The 24,403-nt window shown below is 35.3% G+C and overlaps 1 protein-coding gene across 2 annotated transcripts; it reads right to left on the reverse strand.

The window, feature by feature from the left end:
* Window positions 1-597: 597 nt before the first annotated feature.
* On the reverse strand, window positions 598-23,156 carry LOC131693748 (protein cueball). Of its 2 annotated transcripts, none has more exons than XM_058981865.1 (4): window positions 22,809-23,156; window positions 3,945-5,466; window positions 3,610-3,880; window positions 598-3,543 (listed from the first exon to the last, which is right to left on the reverse strand). In XM_058981865.1, exons 1-4 carry the CDS (start codon window positions 22,870-22,872, stop codon window positions 3,406-3,408), a joined length of 1,995 nt encoding a protein of 664 aa, XP_058837848.1. In that variant the 5' UTR covers window positions 22,873-23,156; the 3' UTR covers window positions 598-3,405. The 2 variants fall into 2 exon arrangements, with proteins under 2 accessions (XP_058837848.1, XP_058837847.1); XM_058981864.1 differs by lacking the exon at window positions 22,809-23,156 and adding an exon at window positions 22,244-22,265.
* Window positions 23,157-24,403: the final 1,247 nt, after the last annotated feature.

The raw sequence follows: 24,403 nt of genomic DNA on the forward strand, positions 1-24,403 counted from the left end.
ATAACATTAGCACTCGGTAGTTCTATACCCAACCCAATATTGTAGAGAATAAATAGCGAAATCTGTCTAAATACTGTCGCAGTAAATAGTGATCCGGTCTATTACGCAGATAGCATTAGCTTTTAGCCGGCTACCCAGAGTTTAAACAACCAAGATATTTTCTTCTTCGAGTGATTGTGTACTCGAATACTAACTAAATATTTCTATAATCAACTATGTTTTACAGGTCACATCGCTTGCTTGGAGCGAATCCTAGACCTACCCTTCTAAACCCCCAACTCCGCGACACCTATGGAACAGTGTGATGCTTCGTCGTCCTTCCTTTAAATAGATGGAGCATCAACAGTTCCCGTCTACCTTATCCTTTATCCTTCCCGTAATCACAATGGAGATGGGGGCGTCCGGCAATGGTTGCTATCATGCTGTTGTTGTTTTAATATGGCGCGTAGAGGTATGAATTCCTACTTACCACTTCCTAAGTAACTCTTATTAGATAATCAGCAGTCAAACATGATGAAGTCAGAATGCAATCCGCCAAAATCATCGTCACAACAGGGGGTTTTGTGTAATGTTTTCGGATGAAAAGATTTGAATGACTTACTACTCATGTACACCGTACATACCTAATATAAAATATAATTTCGTCTTTTTAATTTATGTACATCTCGCTAACAACTGAATTCATTCGATGAATCTATTATTTAAAATTTATATAAATATCACATATCTCATGTGGATATTTTATATGAAGTCTTTACAAAATTTCTTCGTGTGTGTAAAATTTCTAAAGTACATTTTCGGCATAGGCTTTGAATTTGTTGCATTAGCATCTCAGTTTATTTTATTCTGTGTATTCCCGAAAAAAAAACAAATTAACCCAAAAAAATTGATAAAGCTTTAGAGTAACGATGGATAGCAGTGAAAAATTTAACTGTGTTTAAGCTACTTGCGTCAGGAACGGATCATAATTATGGGGGCTCAAGGGTCTTCAATTTGTGGTGTTGACAGTTCTTTCAATATTCCACCATCGATGACTTAAAATGCCTTTCCTTTTTTCATTTTAAATCTATTTAGAGATTTAAAAACATTTAATACAGTATTGAGTTGAAACAAGTAACCTATTGTAGGCTCCCTTCAACCCCCTATCTCATATATTCGCTCATTGTTATGTTAGATACGTTTGGATGTGCGTCCTGTGTGTGGTTATTTCCATGTTTTCCTAAGCATATGGCTTTTGCAAAAATCAGCAAATTTTTGCTGAATTATGTAGCATTTGTTCACTAGTTTTGGAGTATATTTCACGTCGGCAGAGAATAGCAAACCCAGAAAAAAAAAAGAAATTCATATACACACATGCGTTTCCTGCTTATGATAATATCAATTTGATATTTTCGATCCTACTGATTACTTTGAAGCAACACAATGCTTGTCTGATTGTACTAAGCTAATAATGAATAACAAACCATTAACCAACTAAAGGAACTATCAGGTAAACTGAAACTAAACAAGTTGTGCGTGGCATAGCGCAGCACAGTGCATTTTTCAGCTTCAGAATTACAACTATCGATTTGGCAATTCGACAAACTTGGCGGGTATTGAGCATCTATTTGATAAACTAATGGTAACGTGGAGACAATGCTGCAGTATAATTGCGTTTTGTGCCCTGTGTCTTGTGTTTAGTTTGTTTGTGAAATGTTTGAGTCACATGAGAAAACATTGGGCTTGGTGCTGTTGTGTGTTCTAGATGTGTTAAACAAAAGATAGCTTTAATCTGAATGGCAGTTTATTTCTCATTTGCCTCATAGAAACGAGCTATAGAATTTATGGGCGAGTATATATTGTTGTTCTATATTGCTGAAATCATTTTCCGGCTATTATATTGAAAAATAAATTGTATCATCACTCAAAGGGCAACATGAACAACTTTTTTGCGACCATATTGTTTACACAAAAATATTCAAAATCAAACGAAACAATGTTGTAGAAGTTCTAAAAGTTACTGTAAACCAAAAAAAAATATTATTTTAATTATGTATACTGCCGCTAGCTGAACGATTTACGATCTGTTCATTTATTGCCTTAGAACAAATATGCGATCAACTATGATTCTGAATTACAATTCCTCAATACGCGCGGCATATTTAGATTTATAACATTTTGAATTTTGATGATCGTGATCTAGTGGTAAAGAACTAGTCTCAGAAGTCATTCATTAAATTTTTGAATCCCAACTAAAGAGAAATTTTAGTATCAGTAGGATCTTTAAAAGTGTCCTGCAAGCTAAGAATGAAAACTGATGTTTTCGAAACAGAAGGTCAAATTTCGTAATGTAGTAGATACCAAGACTGCTTTAAATGAATATTTTTATATTGACTCACAATTTGGTAATGATCAGATGTAACGATTAAGTATGGTACTGCACAATTTAAGTACAAGACGATTGCAAAAATATTAAGAGGTAAAATAACAGTTAATGAGGGCTATCACCAACCAAATTTTTCTGATGTAATTGTTAAAAATAATCGTCAGCCGCTGGTAGTTGATTTTCTTAAGAGTTGTATCCATTAAGGAAGACGCTAACAACGTAATAAGCGACCTTGCGCAAAACATGTAACATTGCTGGTTCGACCTGTGTAATATATTTTTACATTTTCAGGTACGATTTTTTGACATGGAATTAATAAATATATTCCAGTTGGATTTACTTTCAAATATCACTACATATTTCATTAATCTATCGTACCGTGCATTGAACTAATGGTATCTTTTCATATAAGTGAAATATTGGTGATTTTCAAATTCTATTATAGTTCCATCTCGTTTGTGTATGTTTGTATGTCACAAATCTTTGTTCAACAGATACAATAGTAAAATAATCATATTAAAACAATAATTTTGATGGACGTCGTAATACATTTTGCCAGCTCTAATTAGTTAGCTTATAAATGACTTGAAAAGAAAAACGAGCCAAACAAGAACTGGGTTAACGACTAAACGAATGCCAAAGCGGAGTGTTACTAGTCGTAAACCACAAAAATAAGTCATACAATCAAGTGTATGACCCAACAAGGACAATAAAACATAAGCACCTAATTTTTGTGTACGCGCCACAAATGATAAATTAAAAACAATTAACAAGATAAACTACCTGACACATTCATTCTTCTAATGCAACCTTCTAGCAGCCCTCAACTTTGTTTTTCCTATCAACTAATCACATAAGTTAGTTCACAACTATCTATTGTATATTGCTAAGTCTGGAGAGATTTCAGTTATGGGGCAACGATTTTCATCATCGCTAAGCAAATCCGCTTTTAATCGCACTTTTACAGCTGCCGCTATAGAGAGGAACACAAGCCACCATTTGAGGATACCACCTCCGCTATCAGTCTCAGTCTCAAATGATTAAGGCAAGCTCTTTTCACCACTACAGCTAGGCAGCTTGCGATAGGAACCGGCTAGGCTTTCGATATCGTCCAACAGGTACTGCTTGTCATCCGCTTTTGATGATGCCTTCTGCAGTAGCTTCGTGTCGAAACAGGGCTGCAAACAAAAAAAAAAGAATCAACCTCACCGAAAGTGATAACATAAGGTTCAAATCTTATATACCGTTTCGCACACATTCATATTGCAACAGTTTTCAATTGTAATCTCACACTGCGTTGCTGGTCTCGACGTCATTTGCGTGTGATTAGTTACTTTGAACCGCTTAGTTATACGTGGCCGACCTTCCTCATAAAACCGGCGCACTATCCAGAGGATGATCATTAGGATGAACAGGGAAGCTGTGAAGGCCAGTGACGTGTACACTACAGTACGGTTGAAGGAATTCTTGCAATACGTAACCTGAGGCTCCACCAGGTGCGTGGCGCTTGTGATGCTAGAAAACATAAACGTTTGTTATAGCAATATATGTTAGTATTTACAGTCGTTGCCATGCATACCCTTCACAATATGGCTGCAATTCCGGGTTATCAGTGTCTAGCGAACAGAATCGTTTTGGAATCTCACATCGCTTTCCAGTATATTCTTCGCTGCAGCGACACTCTACCAGCATTGTTTCATTGTTGAGTACACATTTTCCGTCATTGAGACAGTAGTTATTGCACGTATACTCTTCGCACCGTTCTCCCCGATAACCTACGTTGCATTTACATTTTGGTACCTCTCCTTCCACATAGCATTCACCGTTGTAGCAATAGTCTGAAGTGCAAATCACTGTCTCGCATCGGGCACCGCTAAAGTTTCTCGAACAAGTACAGGATGTTTCGCCGGAAGCGCTGAGCAAACAACGGCCATTATTCAGGCAGTATCCGTCACATTTGTTGCGATCACACCGTTCCCCTTCGAATTCCGCATTGCATTTACAAACGGGTCGGCTATCCACACCCACGATACATTCACCGTGGACACAGAAATTATTGCAAATAGGAATTTCGCAAAAATTGCCCTGATATTCCGCTAAGCAGATACAACTGTTCGTGTTGTGATTCAGAATACCATTGTTCAAGCAGATTATTCTTCCCGTTTTGCTATCCGTTGCGTTCATAATCGGTTGTACCTCGCCGGCAGACTCACGCCTTACATTTTCCACAATTTGCGAAACTACATCCGCGCATCGAGGATTATTTTTGTGGAATTCCAATAATAAACTAGACCTTATGATTACAGCTGATGGACTATTTCCCTTATAAATTACCCGGTTTACTGTGGGGTCTGTTTTCAAAGTTTCGTGAACTTCATCATCTTCTTGGTCTATCCAGTACAGGAAACGAGTATCTAGTGATACATGCGTTGGAACTTTATCGTAGCCAGTGAGGAATGTTTGCTGGTTTTCTATTTCTAGATCAGCACTTTCGATGCTAAATGCTCGGCCGTACTTTTTCTCTACCCAGTAGATGCGGTTGTTGTAGTGATCAATGGAGATGCCTTTTGGCTGGTAGACATCTTTCTGATAGGATTTAAGAACCGAACCATTCATTGCCGCTTGTACGATGCTGGAGGTTTTCAGGAAGCTATTGGTCCAATAAAGATGCCGACGACATTCGTCGATCGTCAGAGCAGCCAAGTCATGATCTTCTTCGACCTGAGTTACTAGCTGGATCAGAGCATGACTGTCGTTGCCATTTGATCCCAACTTATCAACCTCTGCAGCATAAACCGAATGTGTTCCCCTTTCGGTCCAATAAAGTTTTCTTTCCAGATGATCAAACACCAACCCGGTAATGTAGGCTGTTTCATCCAACTTTGGCAGTAGTTTGGTGATCTTATGATATTCTTCTTCAGGATTGGTATCCAGTGAGAATAAGCGGTAATTCGGATCCTTCAAGTCGCTAAAGTAGAGCTTGCTTTTCACCTCATCATAGGCGAAGGCTGAAATGTGTTGGAACTGGTGTCCACCAGAAGAAATCTGAGTCCAATTTTTGTCGAAAAATAAAATACCGCTGTCTGTAGTTATGACGGCATCTGCAAAAAAGTCGAATTATTAGATTCGCTGACTAATATCGATAAGGGTGTTTAGAGGCAAATGCTTATCTATAAAATTAGTTTTACGTAACGTGATAAGATAAACAAAGCTCTTGTAATCATGCATTCTATATTTTCTAGCACATCGTCATATTTTTTTCCTGTGGATATAGAAATGGTACAGGACAGGCCTAGAATTTTATAGCTTTCATCCAGGAGCGGATCCAGAAAAAAATTTCGGGAGGGGTCCGAAATTTTGATTTTGGAATGAACATTGTACACTACGTTAAGCGTCATTTAATGTAAATCAGTTTTGGTGGTCAAATTTGGTTTGGACTGATTTTAAGTTTGAAACTAATATAAAATTGAAACTAATTCAAAATTCCCCAACAAGTTGAAAATTTTCGGAGGAGCTCCGGACCCCCAGAACCCTCCTCCTGGATCCGCCACTGCTTTCATCAATCGCGAAATCGTTGCCTGCCTGCAAAAGTCACGTACGCAGTGTTTTTGGCGCCCAAGTAGATGAATCTGATCGCATCAGTAACTAAACAAGCAAATCATATTCGCAAATATACTTTGTTCATATAAACAATCATTGGAAATTCAAGCGTTGTTTAATGTCAATGTTACCACAATCTGCAGTAAATATTGACATAATCGAAAACAATCCAAAACCCACTATCAGTCGCATCAGAATTACGTTTGAGCATTGAATATGTATAGAAAACTCACGGAGCTTAGGAAACAGGCTCATTCGCTAGATGGTGATCAATTTACGACTATCGGCTGATGTGTGAAATGTCTTGTACGTTCATGGTTATACGGCGGTTGACTGTTGATTGATATGGATATGGTCACCAATACACATAATTATTTTAACTATAGGGTAATTTCGGGAGAGATGCCGCACTTTATATCTCGTATGTAGGGACACTTTTATACGGTAATATGATATTGTGAGTTTGTCTTTCGAAGAATTACAACACTGGGCATGTAAAATAATCCCACGAAAATTTTATTAATGATTATCTGCTGTCCAGTTGCATCACGTAGTGCCGAAAATTTTTCAGTACCACATTAAAATGTCGTTTTTTTAATTGTTCGTAAATCATGTATCGGTCGAATAGCTGGGACCTTTTAGAAGGCATTCTGATCATGAGCACGGTCATCCACAATTTCAGAGGAAAATGTCGTAGTGCCGTGGAGATAGCTCAGATTGATAGCGATATCTTTGCTTCGTACCTAAGAAGCAATATAATAACATATGTAATCTAAAGTGTAAATATATTTAACACCCCTATTTAGTACAGAGCAGTAGTGATCTCGCTTGATCTCTCTCGGTAGAATCATCTCTTCCTATCCATTTGATAGTGTAAGCGAGATTTCGATTCCCTTTCTGCATAAATGATATCAAATCAAAATACCACTGCCAGATCAGTTAGTTGTAATGAAGTTTTCTGTTCTTTCGCAACTAACTCTGTAGAGTCTTCTATACAAAACAGAGCAATGAACACTAACCCATACTAGAGTAACCATATCAGACGAGTAAAAAACCAGGACAGTCGGAAGGGGATTGCTTTCCCCCGTTATCTCTCAATCGACTGTGCCTTCTCCGTAGGGTTTCGGCAGATTTAAAGTACTGAGGTATGTCAGGCCAGAATTCAATCACCGGGCACTTTTTCGGATTTACACACACCCGGTTCTTTCTACACCACCTTCAGCGAAGGATTTGGAAAAATCGGCAATCCTGAATTGAGAGGATAACGAAATATTTTGAGATCGTCTGTACAGGATCGGGGAGGAGTTTTTAGCACTAAACACGCGTCATGGAAGTAAAGCAGAGACATCAACGGTCTCAAGTAGCTTCCCTGCGCTATTCCTGATGTAAAAATAAGTACCTGCCAATCTCCAATGACAATCATCTCTCGATCGGCGAGCTAGGACCGAAACAACTGCAATTTTTTCGATTGTTATATGTCAAACGGGGGATAATTTAATGCAAATCAAATCAGTTTGAGCGCGACAATAATGATCTGGTCGGTCGTAACTGAGAGGTGGACAAGAGTGAAAACAGCGTAGACTCAATATAGATAAATATTTTAGGCTTATAGGAGAAAAACCAGGACAAATCAAACCTTTTCCTCGACTTCTCAGGACACCAGAACAGTCAGTGAAAGTCAGGACATGTCCTGGGAAACCAGGACGTATGGTCACCCTAACCCATCCAACACTTTAATTCTGACCATATAGATAGTCCGAAACCCAAACAAACAGTATAAAATAAGCGCGTGAAAGTGATGCACAAATTTGCATTGAAAATAGATTGGAAACGCTGCTCTAACTAATAGGTAGAGCTAATAAAGGAGCTAACATAAATTAGGGAACAGTAACCCTAGTATTCGTCGAATTTTTTGTTGACGTTCTTATATTTCACCTATGCGGTATAATCACTACGAAAACTACTGAGAAACAAACGAAGTGCCGCATATTTCGATCATGTACTTCAAAACTGCAAAAAAAACATTGCGAACAAAAGATACACTTACAAAATGACACTTTCACGTGCGATCGGCACTATCTTTTTTTAAGCATAAGTCGCACCTTTGCGGAGTCCAGTACACAACCTATCAACTGAGTTATTGACACTACTGTAATGACTCGATACTCTAATCTTTCTGCTAGACCAACAAATATTGAGCTTCGATAATGGCATAATCCACCAAACTACACCAAAGTGAAATAGTAACCTTTCAGATTGCGTAGATCACGTACATCTGATAAAGAATCTAGGAAACTGAATGGATAACTGAATACGTGAAACGGTAATTGTTGACTCATGAACATAGTATCAGCTAGGTTTCCGTTCTCATGTACATATCTATCGATAGAAAACGTTTACGCATTCGCAGCAATATGCAACAATGATTCTTATCAAATTGCGAAAAATATTGCAAAACCTGATTAGATACAGAACAAACCAAAAGCTTTAATATACTTGGGAAAGAGCGATGTGTACAAGGAAAAAATCCGATCATCAAATGATAAAAAAATCACGATTTTGGGAACTGAACGATTTGCGAAAACCGTGACCAAATTCCATAAGTTATGAATAAGAATCCTCGCATTCATGAAACTATTTGTGTTTCCAAAAAACTAGTTCGCGCCAAAAATACACAAGGCGTTACATTTGAATGTTGGGTTGCGGTAGTTCCCAGGTAATGTATAGTTTTTTTATGATTCTTGACCATAATTTTGGGATACATTGGTTAGTATACACTATATCAACATGATTTCAGGGCCTAAGTCGCGATTTCTGTAATTTCACATCATATTACCGCTATTTTATTCACGAGGATACTGTCGGACTTTTCTGGCCAAGTAGCATGATTTATGTTTATGATTTCAGGATTGTAGTTAAGATTTTCGATATATTAGTCATGGTTTTCGTAGTGTATATATGCAAGATATTATGTTATTTTATTCTTGAGCTTACTTTAAAATTTGACACTTAGAGTTTAGTGGCTCACGGTTATGATATCAGCAGTTTTATCATGATGTTCGTAATTCCTCTGCGCCTTATCGTGATATGTTATTTATGTATTTTTGGTGCTCTGGCCAGTTCTCGTTTTCTGTCGACATAATACTGAAAGGTGAAGTATATTTTTCAATATTTAGAGCCATAGTACTCAAGGGAGAGCAAGGTGTTGAAAGGAGAAAGTTTAGAAAAGCGTGGAAGGATCATATATGCAAGCTTAGAGCTCACCGGCGACTTAACCCTTTGTCTGCTACCGTAGGGGTCAGGGTCTTTTGGCATTAGAAATGCGAATCACCTGAGTCTACGGCATGTCCGAACAAGCGTAAAGTAACTTGTTACTTCATGCTGTCGGAACCGACTTTCTCCTTTCAACACCTTGCTCTCCCTTGAGTACTATGGCTCTAAATATTGGAAAATATACTTCACCTTCCAGTCCCTTGCTAATTAAATGCCGAAAAAACTGTTGACAAATTAACTCAATAGGTCGTTAACAAAAATGGTTAACAAAAAATGGTAAAAATAATACTGAACCTTATTAAATGAATAACGATGTTCAAGGTCCTAATAATTTCCTTATATCTGCTGCTCTTACCTATTACTAGATTTCATGAAAAATTATAGGGAGCAAATATGATTCCACGAATAATATTCCAAATTTTTGAAGCAGTTCACATGAAAATTTCATGGCCATGCGTAAAGCTGCTCGAATTTGAATATGATTAGAAGTATCTTCTAAATCGCACATGCACGCAATATAGGTCGTGTATCATGTATTAGGAATCATGAATAAGTTTACGAATCCATAAATATTTTATGATTGTGTGAAAACAGTTACAACTGGTTGATGTGGTTACTATAATTTCATGTTCGCATTTTAGTTTATTCCGAATTAGAGAACTGAAAAAAGTGTATTTTAAATTCTGGAAGCTACTCTTTCATATTGTAACAAATGCCAAAGTAACATAGTAAAATACCAAATTTCATATCATATGAACAATTTACGTCAGCCGTTGACCTGATTTTTCCATTGCCATGACCGGAAAATATGAGGGAAAATACATTTAGTGATATATCCCAAAACCTTAGCTTAGCTTATGTAGACTACCCGTAGTTGCACTTCGTGATTAACCGAATGAGTGAAAATCCACAATGAACCAAATATTGAAGCAAATCATTCTCACTGCCCATGTTTCGCTGACCCAACACTTTCATAAAAGCGTCAATAACGATGCCGGCTAAGTCCAACGCTGTTCTACCGGGGAAGGAAAGGAATCTTAGTTCGACACACGCTGTTGATAGAGACTGAGACTACCTCTGCATCTCCACGAGCATTACAAGGAAGAAATTCGTTACTAGGAAAGGAGGTTTACCTTGGTAGACAATATTATCTTAACTATATGCACGAAAGTCGCTCGCGATCAGTTTCCGAAATTTTGTTCGCACAACTTGAACTCCAAACAGCCGATAAACCGCAGTGTTGCTTCTTCTTTATACCTCAATAATCAAAAAGCGATAAAATGTCTCAAAACATAATCGATATTTTTTTCCAACCTAGCAAAGAAAAAGAATGAAATAGTCACGAAAAAATTATTCCAAAGTTGTGAACAAACCGAAGCTTCAACAGAAAAGTCAATTTTATTTGTGAAGAGAATATGAATAATTTGGAGCAGCCCCAAATGAGCATTAACTGTACCTAGAACTTTACTTTTAATGACGGATACATTAACAGTTTCACGCGTGCGTCGTTTGTTCTGATCTGTCAGCATACGACCCACAGATCTTTATTAATGCAGCTCCCACCCAAAGCGAAACTGAGTCAGACTCCAACCCCACCGCTATCAAAATATATGAACTGACAGTGGTTGGGGCAGAACCCGACTCAGCTCAATCAAAAACGGCATATGGTCACTCGTACCCCGGTTGACATCGGCGGAGGGTAAAGGAAGGGAATTTTTTATCAGAGGTGAATGCCGACATAAGGTAAAGAGTAAATTTTAACCCCATTAGGGAGGGTTCCACACTATTTCATTATTTACATTGGCTACAATTGATTAAAGGCGTATAAAGTGGATGAGCATCTTTACTTCGTCCCTAAGAACCACTATAAAACAAAAATGTCCTGAGAATGATGAAATACTTCAGTTTGAGCACAACGAAAACTCAAAATGAATGGCCCAATTGTCGCGAATACGTTGAACAAAGATAGCAGACGCTACTCTAACCGCTACCGGTTTCATATGGGTAGGGCGATAAAAGAAACAGGACGAAAATAGGCTTATTACCCTAGTTTGGCCTAATGATTCACAATAACAATTGAGTGGTGTACTCTAAAAATGGAAGATTACAACTTGGATAATTTAGTCTAAACCTTTTGGTAGAAGAAGGAAAAAGTCTTATTATTTTGGAAAGATTTTCATTTTTATAAAAATATGAGCGGCAAATTGGGGTGTTACCAAAAATCTCCTAGTTATTAGAAAATTTCTGCTCATACATTTGTTGCAAATTTACTTATATAAAATCGCAGAAATCAAGTGGAGTCTTTGCGATGTTAGTCAGTACATTTTTTCTAGCTAAACTGACCAGCAATTCAGCCAGCGAGCATTTCTATACATTTTTGATGACGACGGTTTACAAAAAGGTATAAAAGAAGCAACTCTTATACTTAAGATTTAATGAAATAAACCATGTAATTAAATATAAAACACATCGGGCTCCGACACATTTTATTATTGTCTAATCCTCTCTTCCGGGTAGGTGCAGTTGTGTCTCGCCATTTGCACGAAATGATTTACTAAATCCGCTGTAAAAGATTTAACAAACTAGTTTTTCCCATGCTACTTCTGGTTGAATGCACCTGTTGTGTTTCATTTGATAATTTGATCGAACCTTCACCGTCTTTATTTCCAGTGGAGCTGCATTTTATGCAAATTTAAAATAAGGTAACTGTTCCATAATCCATCTTAGCCTCTTTATTAATCCAATGTTTGAACACACTAATTAATGTAGGGTTTGCTATAGCACTAACTCAAATCTTAGAATGAGTAGGGCGCTACATTCGAATTTTCGCTTCGCTCAAATTCCAGTATGTTATTTTTTTCGCATGAATTTTGTTATTATACTGTCACTTAGAAATGAATGCTGCCGGACGAATAAATGATGTGAAATATTGTGCACACTAACTAATGAGATAAATAAGAGGTCATCTACTCTATGTATAACTTAAGCACACGGCGTCTCCACCGCTGTATTGAATGTTTTCTTCGGTACTAACTGGCAATAACGCTCTGCTCATAAATCAGAAGAGAATCGCCAGTAATAAGCTATACAACATAGTAGACGATATGCAGCACCCTACTTTTAAGTTAAAAGTAAACGATCATGTATCGACGAACGTCACAACTCGCCTATCGTGATCTACAAGGACATTCTTCAAATTGACATATTCCGGCAAGCGCAGGTAAGTTGTTTAACTGTTAATCATTACAGCAATCTAGACTACAAGGAAATAGAGTTTATGAAAATGTGATACTAATATGTCCGCTATACGATGACAAACAGAGAAATGCGGAAGAATGTGGAGCGATGTTCCGAACTTCGCCATGTTTCATTTTATCCCTTCCCTTGCACATAGTAAATATCATTTCCATCTAGAGTTTGGTTCCGGAATTACAGGTTGGTTGGTACGTCCACTTAGTAATTATTCATATAAATCGATACCGAGGGTTACATGAAATTTCGGAAATGAAATTTGTATACTTGATGCGAAATATCTTTGATTGCGCGAAAAATCGAGATTATATCGAAAGAAATATTCTTGACGATAATCAACTTTCTGGGGCATAGCTGACAAGTTTCGTCCCAAAAATCACATAAAAGCACAAAATTCACAGTATGATAACTAAAAGCTAAATATATTGTGAATTATTTGCATTTGTAGGTCTAGGTCACTGATAGCGAATGAAATTTTTTTAGCCAGATTAGTCACCGTTGTCGCTTTCGGAAGCGCCCAAACTCAAATTTTCCTTATTTTCTCAGATTGTTTAACTGATTTTCATAAACTTAGACTCAAATGAAAGGTATGTCTATCTCCATGCGATCATAATAAAACTGTCATGTAAGGCATGTCATGCATACTTAAGGAAAACTTTTGTTAAAAAATCAATGAATAGACCTATGGACAATGTTAATACATTAAACGAAAGCTTTCAATCCCTATATTATAGAAAAAAAATATAAAGATGGTTAAATAACCAATTTATGTATTCAAAACCGCTTGTACCATTATAGGAACACATGTACCAATAGTTGTGCAATCGCTAATTTCTGTTCCTATTGTTGCAAATCTTATTGATTTCTTATGGGATTTGCAACTATAGGTACATTAGATCACCTATAGGTGCAAGGGAGCTCAAAATTCGAAGAAAATTAATTTTTTCAATAGTTATTTGAGCAAATTTCAAGGATAACAGTTTTATTGTTGCATAATTTTAGTGCGATGAATCGATAAAAAAATATTTGTTGATGGTTGGTACCTTAGTTAGGCGTATAACCCACTACTGCAACTATTGGTACACCTCAACTATAGGAGCACCCACCCTACGTGGAATTTAGGAATTTTTGGTGTCGAATATCTTAAAATGTATGGCAACGTTGAGATCTTGTGATACAACAAAAAAAATCACGAAAATCTACTCTCCTGATTTTTTAAACTATCTTATATTGCCGATTTTAAATTAAGTTAGTACAAAATATTCTAATGACCATTTCTATAATTGGAGAGGCGTTTCGAGTTCCTCTCATTGGTTGCTAAGCCAAACCAAGTTTCGGTTCCAATAATTCTTATCAGCCTAATCAAAACTCCTTTTCTAACGGGTTATCACACAGAACTAAACTAGGGGTTTGCTCAGAAACACAAATAGTGTTTTCGTTATTTAGAGCTAGAGTCAATCCGGCGCTAGCTTAGTCCTGTCACTAAGTTAGTGTTGGACTCTGATTAGACACTCGAACCGCCTTTCTAATAACTAATTTAGTCATAGGTTGTATGCGCAAATGTGGTTCAAAACAATTTTTTTCTTAGTGTTTAAATCCGATAATTTACATTCTTATACATTCTTATACGTTTCAATTAACGAATTTGTCATATCAAATGAAATTTAGAATTTTGTTGATTAAATAGGTGCTGTTTACGGATTTTCCACACCGTGCGTCAGATCTTTATGAAAATACAAAACAGCTTTTGTAGAATATTATTACAGTACTACTAATTTCTTTTTATGAATTATGATCTAATACATGTCGTAAAAAATTCTTTTTTCATTTTTGATTTTTTCAATATTCTCCGTTCGGTTCCAGTATTGGAACCGAACTGAATGCACATTTAAATAAAACAGTTCAACATTGAAAGTCTTTTAACAAATAACCCTGTGCTCATTATTATACTACCTTAAAGGGCATTTTTCCTTCGTCTGAAAATGAGCCGCTTTTATGAATTTGAGTTTGTCGCGCGAGCAAACCTATAGTCCACCGATTTACCTGAACAAAAGAGTGACACAAAAGATTCTAACTTATCGTGAGCAAGCTTCACGAATAAAAGCGTTTTTCAAAATTTAATACCTTTCTCTACAACTTGCTACCAACGCTTTATTTGATGAGAAAAAATAATCTAAAATAGTGGAGTGAAGTTTGAACTTTGAACTATAACTAACTCAAAATTAAACAAAAATTCGCAATCGGCATTTCTTGCAAATAGTATTAGAGATATCGCATTGCGGTAGCTTGAAGGCGCAGATATTTTTAAAATTTCAAGTCTTGGAACAAACAGATTGCATTTGAAGTTATTTACAGCCTTTTTAAATACGTTTTAGTTAATTTTTATTAACTCCTAAGCAACTTTCATTGGATAATCAACAGGTAAACATGATAAAGTCGATATGCACCAAAATTATCATCACAACACAACTGCTACTATCATGATCTTCTAGGAACAAAAAAGTCTTATTAACACATGCCCCCATCATCGATATTTGTGGGAATGAACGGAGTTAATTTTTTTCGCGCGCCGCGCAAAATTTTTATTCTTGTTTGCTAAATTGGATCATTACAGCCCTCTAAAATCCATCCAAAAAATGATGTTCAAAAATCGTCCAATGCTAGTGCTTCGTTGAACCAACATCGGACGACGTTCAACAGATCGTTCGATAAACTCCATAACTGGACCCGCGTTGGACGATTTTAAGACAAATTTTTCAGCAAACTACCAATTTTAGGTTTACCAATTTGTTTTTGTCCGTAGTTCACGTTCACAATTTTATAAATATTATTCGTTGACCAAGTGCTGACTCGTAAATTTATTGATAGATTAGAGAACATGGTTGACATGAACTGTTCCATGATTCATAATGATCTGGTTGTCGTGTTTTAATTCACAAAATTTAAACAGTCTCGATATTTGCTTGTAAACTATTTCATAAAATTCGTGGTATGTTTACTGAATAAAAAAATTGAAATTAGGCCAATATTTTTACGCAAAGTCTTACTAGGCAGCAGTTTCAACATAAATATAATCAATGACGTGTTTTTTCTAGTCTTCTGAATTAAAACTTAAAAATCAAAACATGTAATACAAAATAAAAATACAAAATCTGTTCTGTAGAAACTTTGAAATTTAGTCCAAAAACAGAGTACCCACTTAAGGTTCAAAGTTGTTATAATTTTAATCAACGGGAGATTAATCTGCAATTCTATGAATTTTGCTAAACCTTTTTAAATGTATTCCCCAGCGAAATAGTTTATCAATAAGCATCACTGCTATAATATGCGCAATACCCTACAGATCAATGTGTGTTTGTCCCTCAACCTTCAATAAGTACTGTTAACAGCACATATGGATAAATGCAACGTAAATAACAAGTTATGGATTTTAGAAGTGCAAAAATTAAGATTTCGCATCGAATCAATCTTAAACTGGAATATTCGACCTTTAATTAATTAAAAAGGGACACACCTGAATAAACTTCCGGCTTAGAAGATCATTATAGGGCACGCAATTTGTAACATTTATTGGAAATATCCTAATAGCTGGGAATAAGCAGATTATCGTAAAATTTGCCTGACAGCATCAGAATTCAGTGTCTATTCGATGGATCACACGTAACCTTCCCCAGTAGTTGTACATACTATGGATCAAACGTAACCGAAAAACATTCCAGTCTCTGATCAAAGAAACTTCAAGCTAGGCTGAAGCGAACAATTGCACTGAACTTCGAGCCAGTCGAAGTTTGCTCAGCACTTTTGCGAAGCGCTTTTTTTGTTTTAAATTTGTGTTGCTAATTCTGTACCATTCATCAGCAATCTCAACGACGACGCGACGGATTGATTAAATATAGAGGAGAATGGGGATACGTTTTTGATGGTCATTTGTACATGTTTCATTTAGTATGCATAATTCTGTCACCATATAACATATGTTATATTGTAAAATTACTATAAAGACTTCATTGACATGAAAAAGCAATTTATTTCACGTATTTTTGGCATTTAAATATGTGTTTCCCTCAATCTCCTAAAAAAGGTTTTATTGAACTTGCTGGCATCTTCAATCGAGAAAATGATTTGATCAGTATATCGTGTGGAGCAACCCGCCGGCCCCATTGATTGAATACTATGCCAAAATGGAGCATGTGAAGCTAAAGGTTACATTATGTGAACTTTTGTCTGATGTTCAATAAGTTCGATTAAGACTGTTTAACAATAAAGGCAGGGGAATTTCAAAGCAGATCTCAAAGAAGAACATCTAAATGTCAATTAAGGCGGTAAAGCATCATGCTACGAAGTAAACTTTTTCATTTCATATGCGTAAGGTACATATGGGGCATTCCATGCAAAATTTACCGTCCAAATTCTTTCAAAATATTTTCTTTCTGGTTTAGCTGTCAAAAATATGCGACACGCATTTTTTCCAATATAGTAGGCGGAATTCTCGAAATATTTTTTTTTCCAGTTCCACGTTTGTAAAAAACTACTTATTTTCCATAGCTAGTGCCTGCTGTAATAACTAAAAAAACATACAAATATTGTCCAACCAGAGTTGCAAATGTTCACCAGATTGTTTTGAACTTGAAGGAAAAACAAATCTCAAATCATACCTTACTATGTTTAATATTCATTTTTTCGTTTACATCATACATTCAAGCAGCCGAGCTGCTCAATCAATTTCCATTCATCTTCGATTTCATTGACCCTGTGAATATCTCGTTACTGGGATATTGACTAGGTTTTACAAGCAAAACTACTCCGAACATAGTTCTTACTATTCGTGTAAGCTTGAAAACGCAAAATATGTCAACATTTAATCTAAACTGGCGTCTACAAAGCAGATGACAACTTTGGTTGGTAAATGAAAAAGCATCAATTTGAAATGAAGACGTACGGTTTGGTTATGAAAATCCCGCCAACTTGAAAGTGAGTGATTAAGAGAGGCTTTGAATTTGAATCATGGTTGGGTTGATTGAGCTGAAAGTTGGCATTTGAAAATGAAAATTTGCACCAAAGTGTCCAATACATGAAATGTGCGCCTTTTTTCCAGTTGTCGGATGAATATTAAATATATTAAAATATTGTTTTTTTTTTATTTCGATTGCAGTCATTCACCTCATTTTTCGGGTTAGAAAAATCTCTAATCCTGGGAATCGAACCTGGGGGAGTTGTGTACAAGGCAATCGATTTACTAACTACGCTATATCCAACCATATTGTTTGATTATTTGATTATTTAATGATAGTATATTGAATAATTATAATATGAAATATATTTCCTGTTCGTTATCAACAGTTTGATTTGACATGCATCAATAGAACTATTCGCAAGTATACACGCACGAGGCATTTCACGTGAACTATACAACAAAGAAGTTCCCTCTGCTCTACGTTTATGTTGGTTAGAAGTTGCTGTACGTTTATGTTGAGTATGTATTTGTGCTACTCTCTCTCTCTCTCTCTCTCTCTCTCTCTCTCTCTCTCTCTCTTCTCTCTCTCTCTCTCTCTCTCTCTCTCTCTCTCTCTCTCTCTCTCTCTTTGTACGCTACTGTTGAGTATTAATTTGTGCTACTCTACTCTCTCTACGTAGTATTAATTTGTGCATACTCGATTACAGCAGTACAAATTTCATCATCCAGGGATGCCATCAGGTACACAGATTAATCTGTGTTTCAAAGATTTTCAGTGTTCTGCACAAATTGCTAAAACAGCATAGATTTCCACAGCACAACGCTCAATTTTTGCCTCGAGCAAAAACTAAAAAAAATGTCACCCCTTCTTGTTTCGAGACAAATTTGTATGTTTTTCTTAGCACAGATTTGCACAGATTTTTAAATGGGCTGTGCACAGATTTCAAGAAATATGACCTGGCATCCCTTATCATTAGCACTTATTGTTCAGCAACAAGAAGATAAACACGTTGGCATATACTCGCCTATAACGAATTCCGAAAAGGGACATGAGCACTATTTGAATTCCACGATTTGCGAAGAAACAAAAGTCCACTGTGTCAGATAATCGCTTAAGGGGATCCTTTACTCTCGAAACCCAAATATTAGTTGTTTTTGGGGACTAAATTGCAAAATATTTACTGCATAGATTTTTTTGAGAACCAGAAAAAACATTGGCGACTTTGATGTTGATGTTGAAACTGCCGCGGAGTAAGACTTTTCGTAAATGTATTGGTCCGATATCGATAACTTTTATTATTCAGTTAACATATCGCTATGTTTTCCCGTGGCAGTTACATATTTTCAATTGTATTCCGAAAGTATTCGGATTACAATTTGTGTGATTTCTGATTGTGGTACATATGAATTACGAATGTAAATGCCACTTCCTTTCTATATGTTACTCATTTCATAATTTGTTCCACTTTTGAGACTTAAGTAGGTTTTTACTCAATTTTGAGATGATAGAATCCTCGTTACATGAAATACAAAAAAAGTCTTGCAGGAGATGCAAAAAATATTTGGTCGATAAAATAAATCAACCAGAGTATAAGGTCTATGTTGGGCTAAATCGAACCGATATCGAAACTATACCTGACTAATGTTGGACTTACGTTGGACCATTATCAAACCGACGAATCATGGAATGTCGAAACAACAGCACTATCGGATGTATAGCTCCATTAGCAATAAAGCTCTGTTAAAAGTGGATGAGAATGCTGTGCTCTGTTCCAGGAAACATAAAAATATTCGTTTCAATAAATATTTAAAAAATCTAATAAAAAGATAAACCACTTTATAGAAGCAGATAAAATAGTACAGCTTAAGGTCTTTTGGTGAATGTAAATATCGTACCAAAAACATTTGTTTGCTATGCATCGCTTTAGAGAATTCAACAATTGAATTCTCTAAAGCGAAGAATTGAACAATATTCTCCTAAATTTTCTTTAAAAAAATTGTGAATTGGGCCAATTGTTTTGGAATTTTGCACAGTTTTTCACACCATTGCCCTACGGAAGCGGTATACAAAATTATAATTCTTTTTATTATTACAGTAACATGTTAACCAAAGTGCTACCAAAAATTAAAAAATCGAGAAAAAAAAGAGTTCCTAGCATTACATGGGATTATTATGAAGAACTGTGCAAGATTTTAAAACGGTTGGGCCAGTAGTTTTTGAGTTATGATGCACACCGCAAAACAAGTTTTAGACGTGGCGCTTCTGTCGATTTACTGTCACTCGGTCAATTTTCAGTATTTTGCCACTAAAAAATTGATTTGAGTATTGTTCAATTGTTTTTTTTTAAATGTTCCTTTTCACCGATTAACATTATCCTTAATAATGGCATTTAAGAAAATTAAATCTAGGTATCCATAATTAATGAGACCAATAAAAGAGCGTCTACCCTATATTACCGAAATACAATTTTTTTTATTCCAAAAGCGCAAATGCTTTTCGACACTTGTATATATGAACATCCAAAGCACTTCTCTGACGAAAACATTATTACCGCCAAACGGCTGTATTCATGTCGGTACTGAGCACCAACGCTTGGCGTATGACTTCAGTCAGCTGTTTTGAGTTCCTACATACCGTAAACCGGGGAAACTTTTATCATTCGAAACTTTTTTCGTAGATTGCTTATCTACCTTGAATAGTCTACCGTACTATTTATAATTCAAATAATCTTTACTATAAACTGATGAAATGGTGATTAGTTATACTTATTTTTTGAGTATGGTGTTCAATTTGTGTGTACAAAAACCAAAATTTTACATTAGCTTATTTTTCTAAAGGTTCCTAAAACATCTATTTTTTATACAACAAATAAATCTTATATTTTAGTAAAAAATATAAACACTATTCGAGTTCCTAGTTCTTTTTCGACTTGGATGTACCAAATTTACTTTTAAGAGCTTACTGATTGTAAAAACAATCTGTGTGAAACTAGTTCGTCATTATTTCAAACCATTTCGAGGATTATTCTTTGATTGATAAAACAAAGAAATAAATTAAATTAGGACTTGAAAATGCTTTTAGTTTCTTTTATTTTAATAGGGCTCGATTACTACGAATTTTAATCACTCAAATTTTACAGCATATTGATATACTTTGTACAATAAAAAATTAACTATTTAACAATGAGGATATATATATTAAAGAAATACTTGAATGAAAAACATTGATATCAAAAACATAATGTGGATGACCATATAGGTTATGAATATCACCGCGGAATACGAAAATAGACTTAAAATTTAAATCTTTTTTGAGAAAATAGTAGCATGCGCACCATTTCAGATAAAACCATCCAACCTTGTTCTTCTTTAGGTTCACCAGGTTTAAAAATATTAAACTTTGAAAAAATGTTTGGCGCCTGAAAATATATTACTTCGAAAAGTGCTCAATGTAACCTCCGTTTACGGTACCTATTATTTTCGCCGAACATAAATACAGGATTCAGCTAACTGCGATGTCATAGCAACAAGCACTTGAGCTCGTACACATTTCGCCGGCAGTTTTTGTTGCAATTTTTACTGTTATTTAATTTTGCAGACTAGACAGCATAGCTGAGAGCATAGATCAACATCGTGGACTACGTGACTGTATGCTATGCTACGATGGCGCATGCACATGGGTGTAGTCTTTTTCAGCAATGTTATTGTACGTTTCGATAAAAGCGTGCAACGCAGTCACATTGCCGGCTATGGAGGTAACGCGCTATAAGCATTCATTTGCTACAACACAGCTGGTGTTTAGGAGTGAAAATCCATGTTGCATTTAGGTTATCTGCTAATATATTATGGGAAATCTTCGATCGTATCAAGAATGTCTGTCTGTTGAACAGGTCATTCAACATAGAAAGAGACTTCGAAACATCGCTCTAATCATGCTAGATAGGTCTTGCTCGCGCGTTTAAGGCAATCTTGACGACAATAATGTTAATTATTAACCATGAAGCATGCTACTTAAATGGACCTGTTTTTAGAGGCAAGTAAATTATCGAATTTCTTGATGTGGATTATTTTTGAATCTTTTGTGTTTAACAAAATCGGAAATATTGAAATAAAAACAAATAAATAAACACTAAAAGCGTATTTTACGCGGGGGATACGTACTGTTAAAAAAAAACCATTCATACTGCTTGGCTTAACTAGAACAGAAATTAAAAATTCATATGGAACAAATGAAGTAGGCGGCTTTGAATATTTTGTTATTGATAAGTTGAATCATTAAATTTATCGCAAACAGCGTTAGAACACAACTTCTAAAGTGGAACGACATATATTTGTAACCCGTAAAACTTGAATTCGACGTGTACTTAATTTTCTCCGGGTATTTAAACACGCCCTTCTTTGACAAATACAGTGGAGATCTTTGACAGTTGTTTCATACAGAAAAACGTGGGACGTAAGGTGGTGGATTAAGTGGTAATGCCAATGCGTATATTTGTCAAAATAGTCTTGATTCAACCCATTCCCTGTACCAGACATGTCATGTTCTATATTGTGTCATTTTGAAATACTATACCGGTGTTGTCAGTGCTCATTCAAACTTGGGTGTTTTAATTCAATCTTTTTTTTACGTGAGACCGGATAATCATCTTGTGAATACGAAAACACTAATAGATAAAACTATAATTTGATCAACAGAATTCAGTTCTATACTTTCATTTATGTTGTTAAAGAACCAGGAGTTATTATTTTCATTTCACTTTTGCGCAACTAATTGATTTTTAGATTATTTCGATTAATACCTGCCATATCGGATATGTCTGCGCAAGTAGTAACAACTACGTTATGCGAACCACGTATAAATGACATTTGGATCATCTATCACAATACATCTTCAGCACGAGAATATCTCCGTCAATTTCAAAGGAATAAACATTATATACTTTGTTTTTTACTTGCTGTAAATGAAAATATTATTTTGGAAATATCATTTTAATCAGCGACTCGCTTATATTCTAATTATTTTGGGTTCCGATATTTGACTCGACGTCTATTTCTGCGCTGAAAAAGCCTATACCGACGAATTGTCGTCACGGTGCTGTCGTAATCATGCGGAAACGAAGCTTTAAGGCCATTCATGCGTTTTTAGATCGGTGAGTGATGGTTCGAAGATCATGCGATTATTTAGATCAATATTCTTGATAAAAGAGCACTAGGCCCTAATAATCCATTTAACACTTCTTACACTTATTGAATTCACTTTCACTCAGCTATAACGTTCACAAAGCTCACGAGACATAAAAGCACATATTTTTAGAGAAGCAGATTTCGCAAACATCTGACTTAGATTTTTGATTCGTTGCTTACCCCATTCGAAACCAGTGACATAACCGATCAGCAGGAAACTAAAGAGAATTGGAAAATTTCGCATTTTTGGCAGCAATAGATTAGCACCTCACAGAAACACTCGTTGCACAATAAGAAGCGAAAATCGAAACCAAGTGGAGACAACCGATGATTCAGTTGAACTTGATTTGCAAAATATTGTAACCTTCACTTCACCGTACACAACTAAAGCCAAATAATCTAGAGCTACTGTGACCACTATGAGAATGGTGGTAGATGGTCGAGCCACCGTAACCAATAGACGGATTAAGTACGACCGAACGAGTCGAGAAAGTTTGGTTCACACAAGACACATCAGTCTTGTTCGGCATTCGGTTATCGACTGAGAGCAACGTGATTCCTCGTGATTCAAGTATGTAGATGTAATATCAGCACTTTTTAAAAAGGGCGATACTCGCAGTAACAGAAGTCAGTAAAACTAAAAAGAGTTTATCTGTATTTGATTTCTCGACAAACATATGATTACGGCCTAAAAGCCAACTGTCAAAATCCACTTTGAATGGAAATTCCGGACAAACCTAGCCGAACACAGTTCACAACAGTTTAGGAAAGAAAAAATATTTTTCTTTCGGTTACTATAAACATCTCTGATTGGCACGTAACGGTTTGTCCGGAATTTCCATTCAAAGTGGATTTTGACAGTTGGCTTTTAGGCCGTAATCATATGTTTGTCGAGATTTATACATCTATTTAAAATATATATATATATATATATATATATATATATATATATATATATATATATATATATATATATATATATATATATATATATATATATATATATATATATATATATATATATATATATATATATATATATATATATATATATATATATATATATATATATATATATATATATATATATATATATATATATATATATATATATATATATATATATATATATATATATATATATATATATATATATATATATATATATATATATATATATATATATATATATATATATATATATATATATATATATATATATATATATATATATATAAATCTCATTTTGAGTATCTGTTTAAATATCGCCCTCTTAAAGTAAAAATTCATATACATAAAGCCGTTCACTGACTTGTTTACTACTTGTCAAATCATCCGTCTATCCGTACACAGATGCAGTATGTGTGAATATATTGCCGTAGGAAATGGGATATGGGTAAACTACTGCCGTTCTACGCATAATTGCCTCATGTATATAAGGAATTCAAGTGAATAGAAGGATGAAAAGCGAAAATCAGTCAACGCGACAACACTAACTATACTAAGATCCCAACATCGAAATTCCGCTACTCGCTTCAGCAGGTAGCTGTTTTACTGATGCCGATTTGACAAAATACTTACGAAAATTAATGTTTCTGATGATAACAAATGACATGACAGATTTTTTTTTATTTTGTGCAATTTGGCCTTAGTAAAGCCAAAGAGGATCAAGCACCATTTTGAAATATGTACTCTAAAAATGTTATCGCATTCAACGTGGCACTAGTAACACCCACATCCATTTCTCCCTAAGAACTCGAATAGCAATAGAGAAT

This window comes from Topomyia yanbarensis, chromosome 3 (assembly GCF_030247195.1).
Source record: "Topomyia yanbarensis strain Yona2022 chromosome 3, ASM3024719v1, whole genome shotgun sequence".
NCBI classification, from domain to species: Eukaryota; Metazoa; Arthropoda; class Insecta; order Diptera; family Culicidae; genus Topomyia; species Topomyia yanbarensis.

Excerpts from the sequence above, each read along its gene's own strand:
- LOC131693748 (XM_058981865.1), bottom strand. The coding sequence starts at position 22,872 with ATGCGAAATTTTCCAATTCTCTTTAGTTTCCTGCTGATCGGTTATGTC. Across the intron at positions 5,467-22,808 it reads TGTCACTGGTTTCGAATGGG|ATGCCGTCATAACTACAGAC; the intron begins GTAAGCAACGAA and ends ACTTTTTTGCAG. Across the intron at positions 3,881-3,944 it reads TTGCAGCCATATTGTGAAGG|CATCACAAGCGCCACGCACC; the intron begins GTATGCATGGCA and ends TATGTTTTCTAG.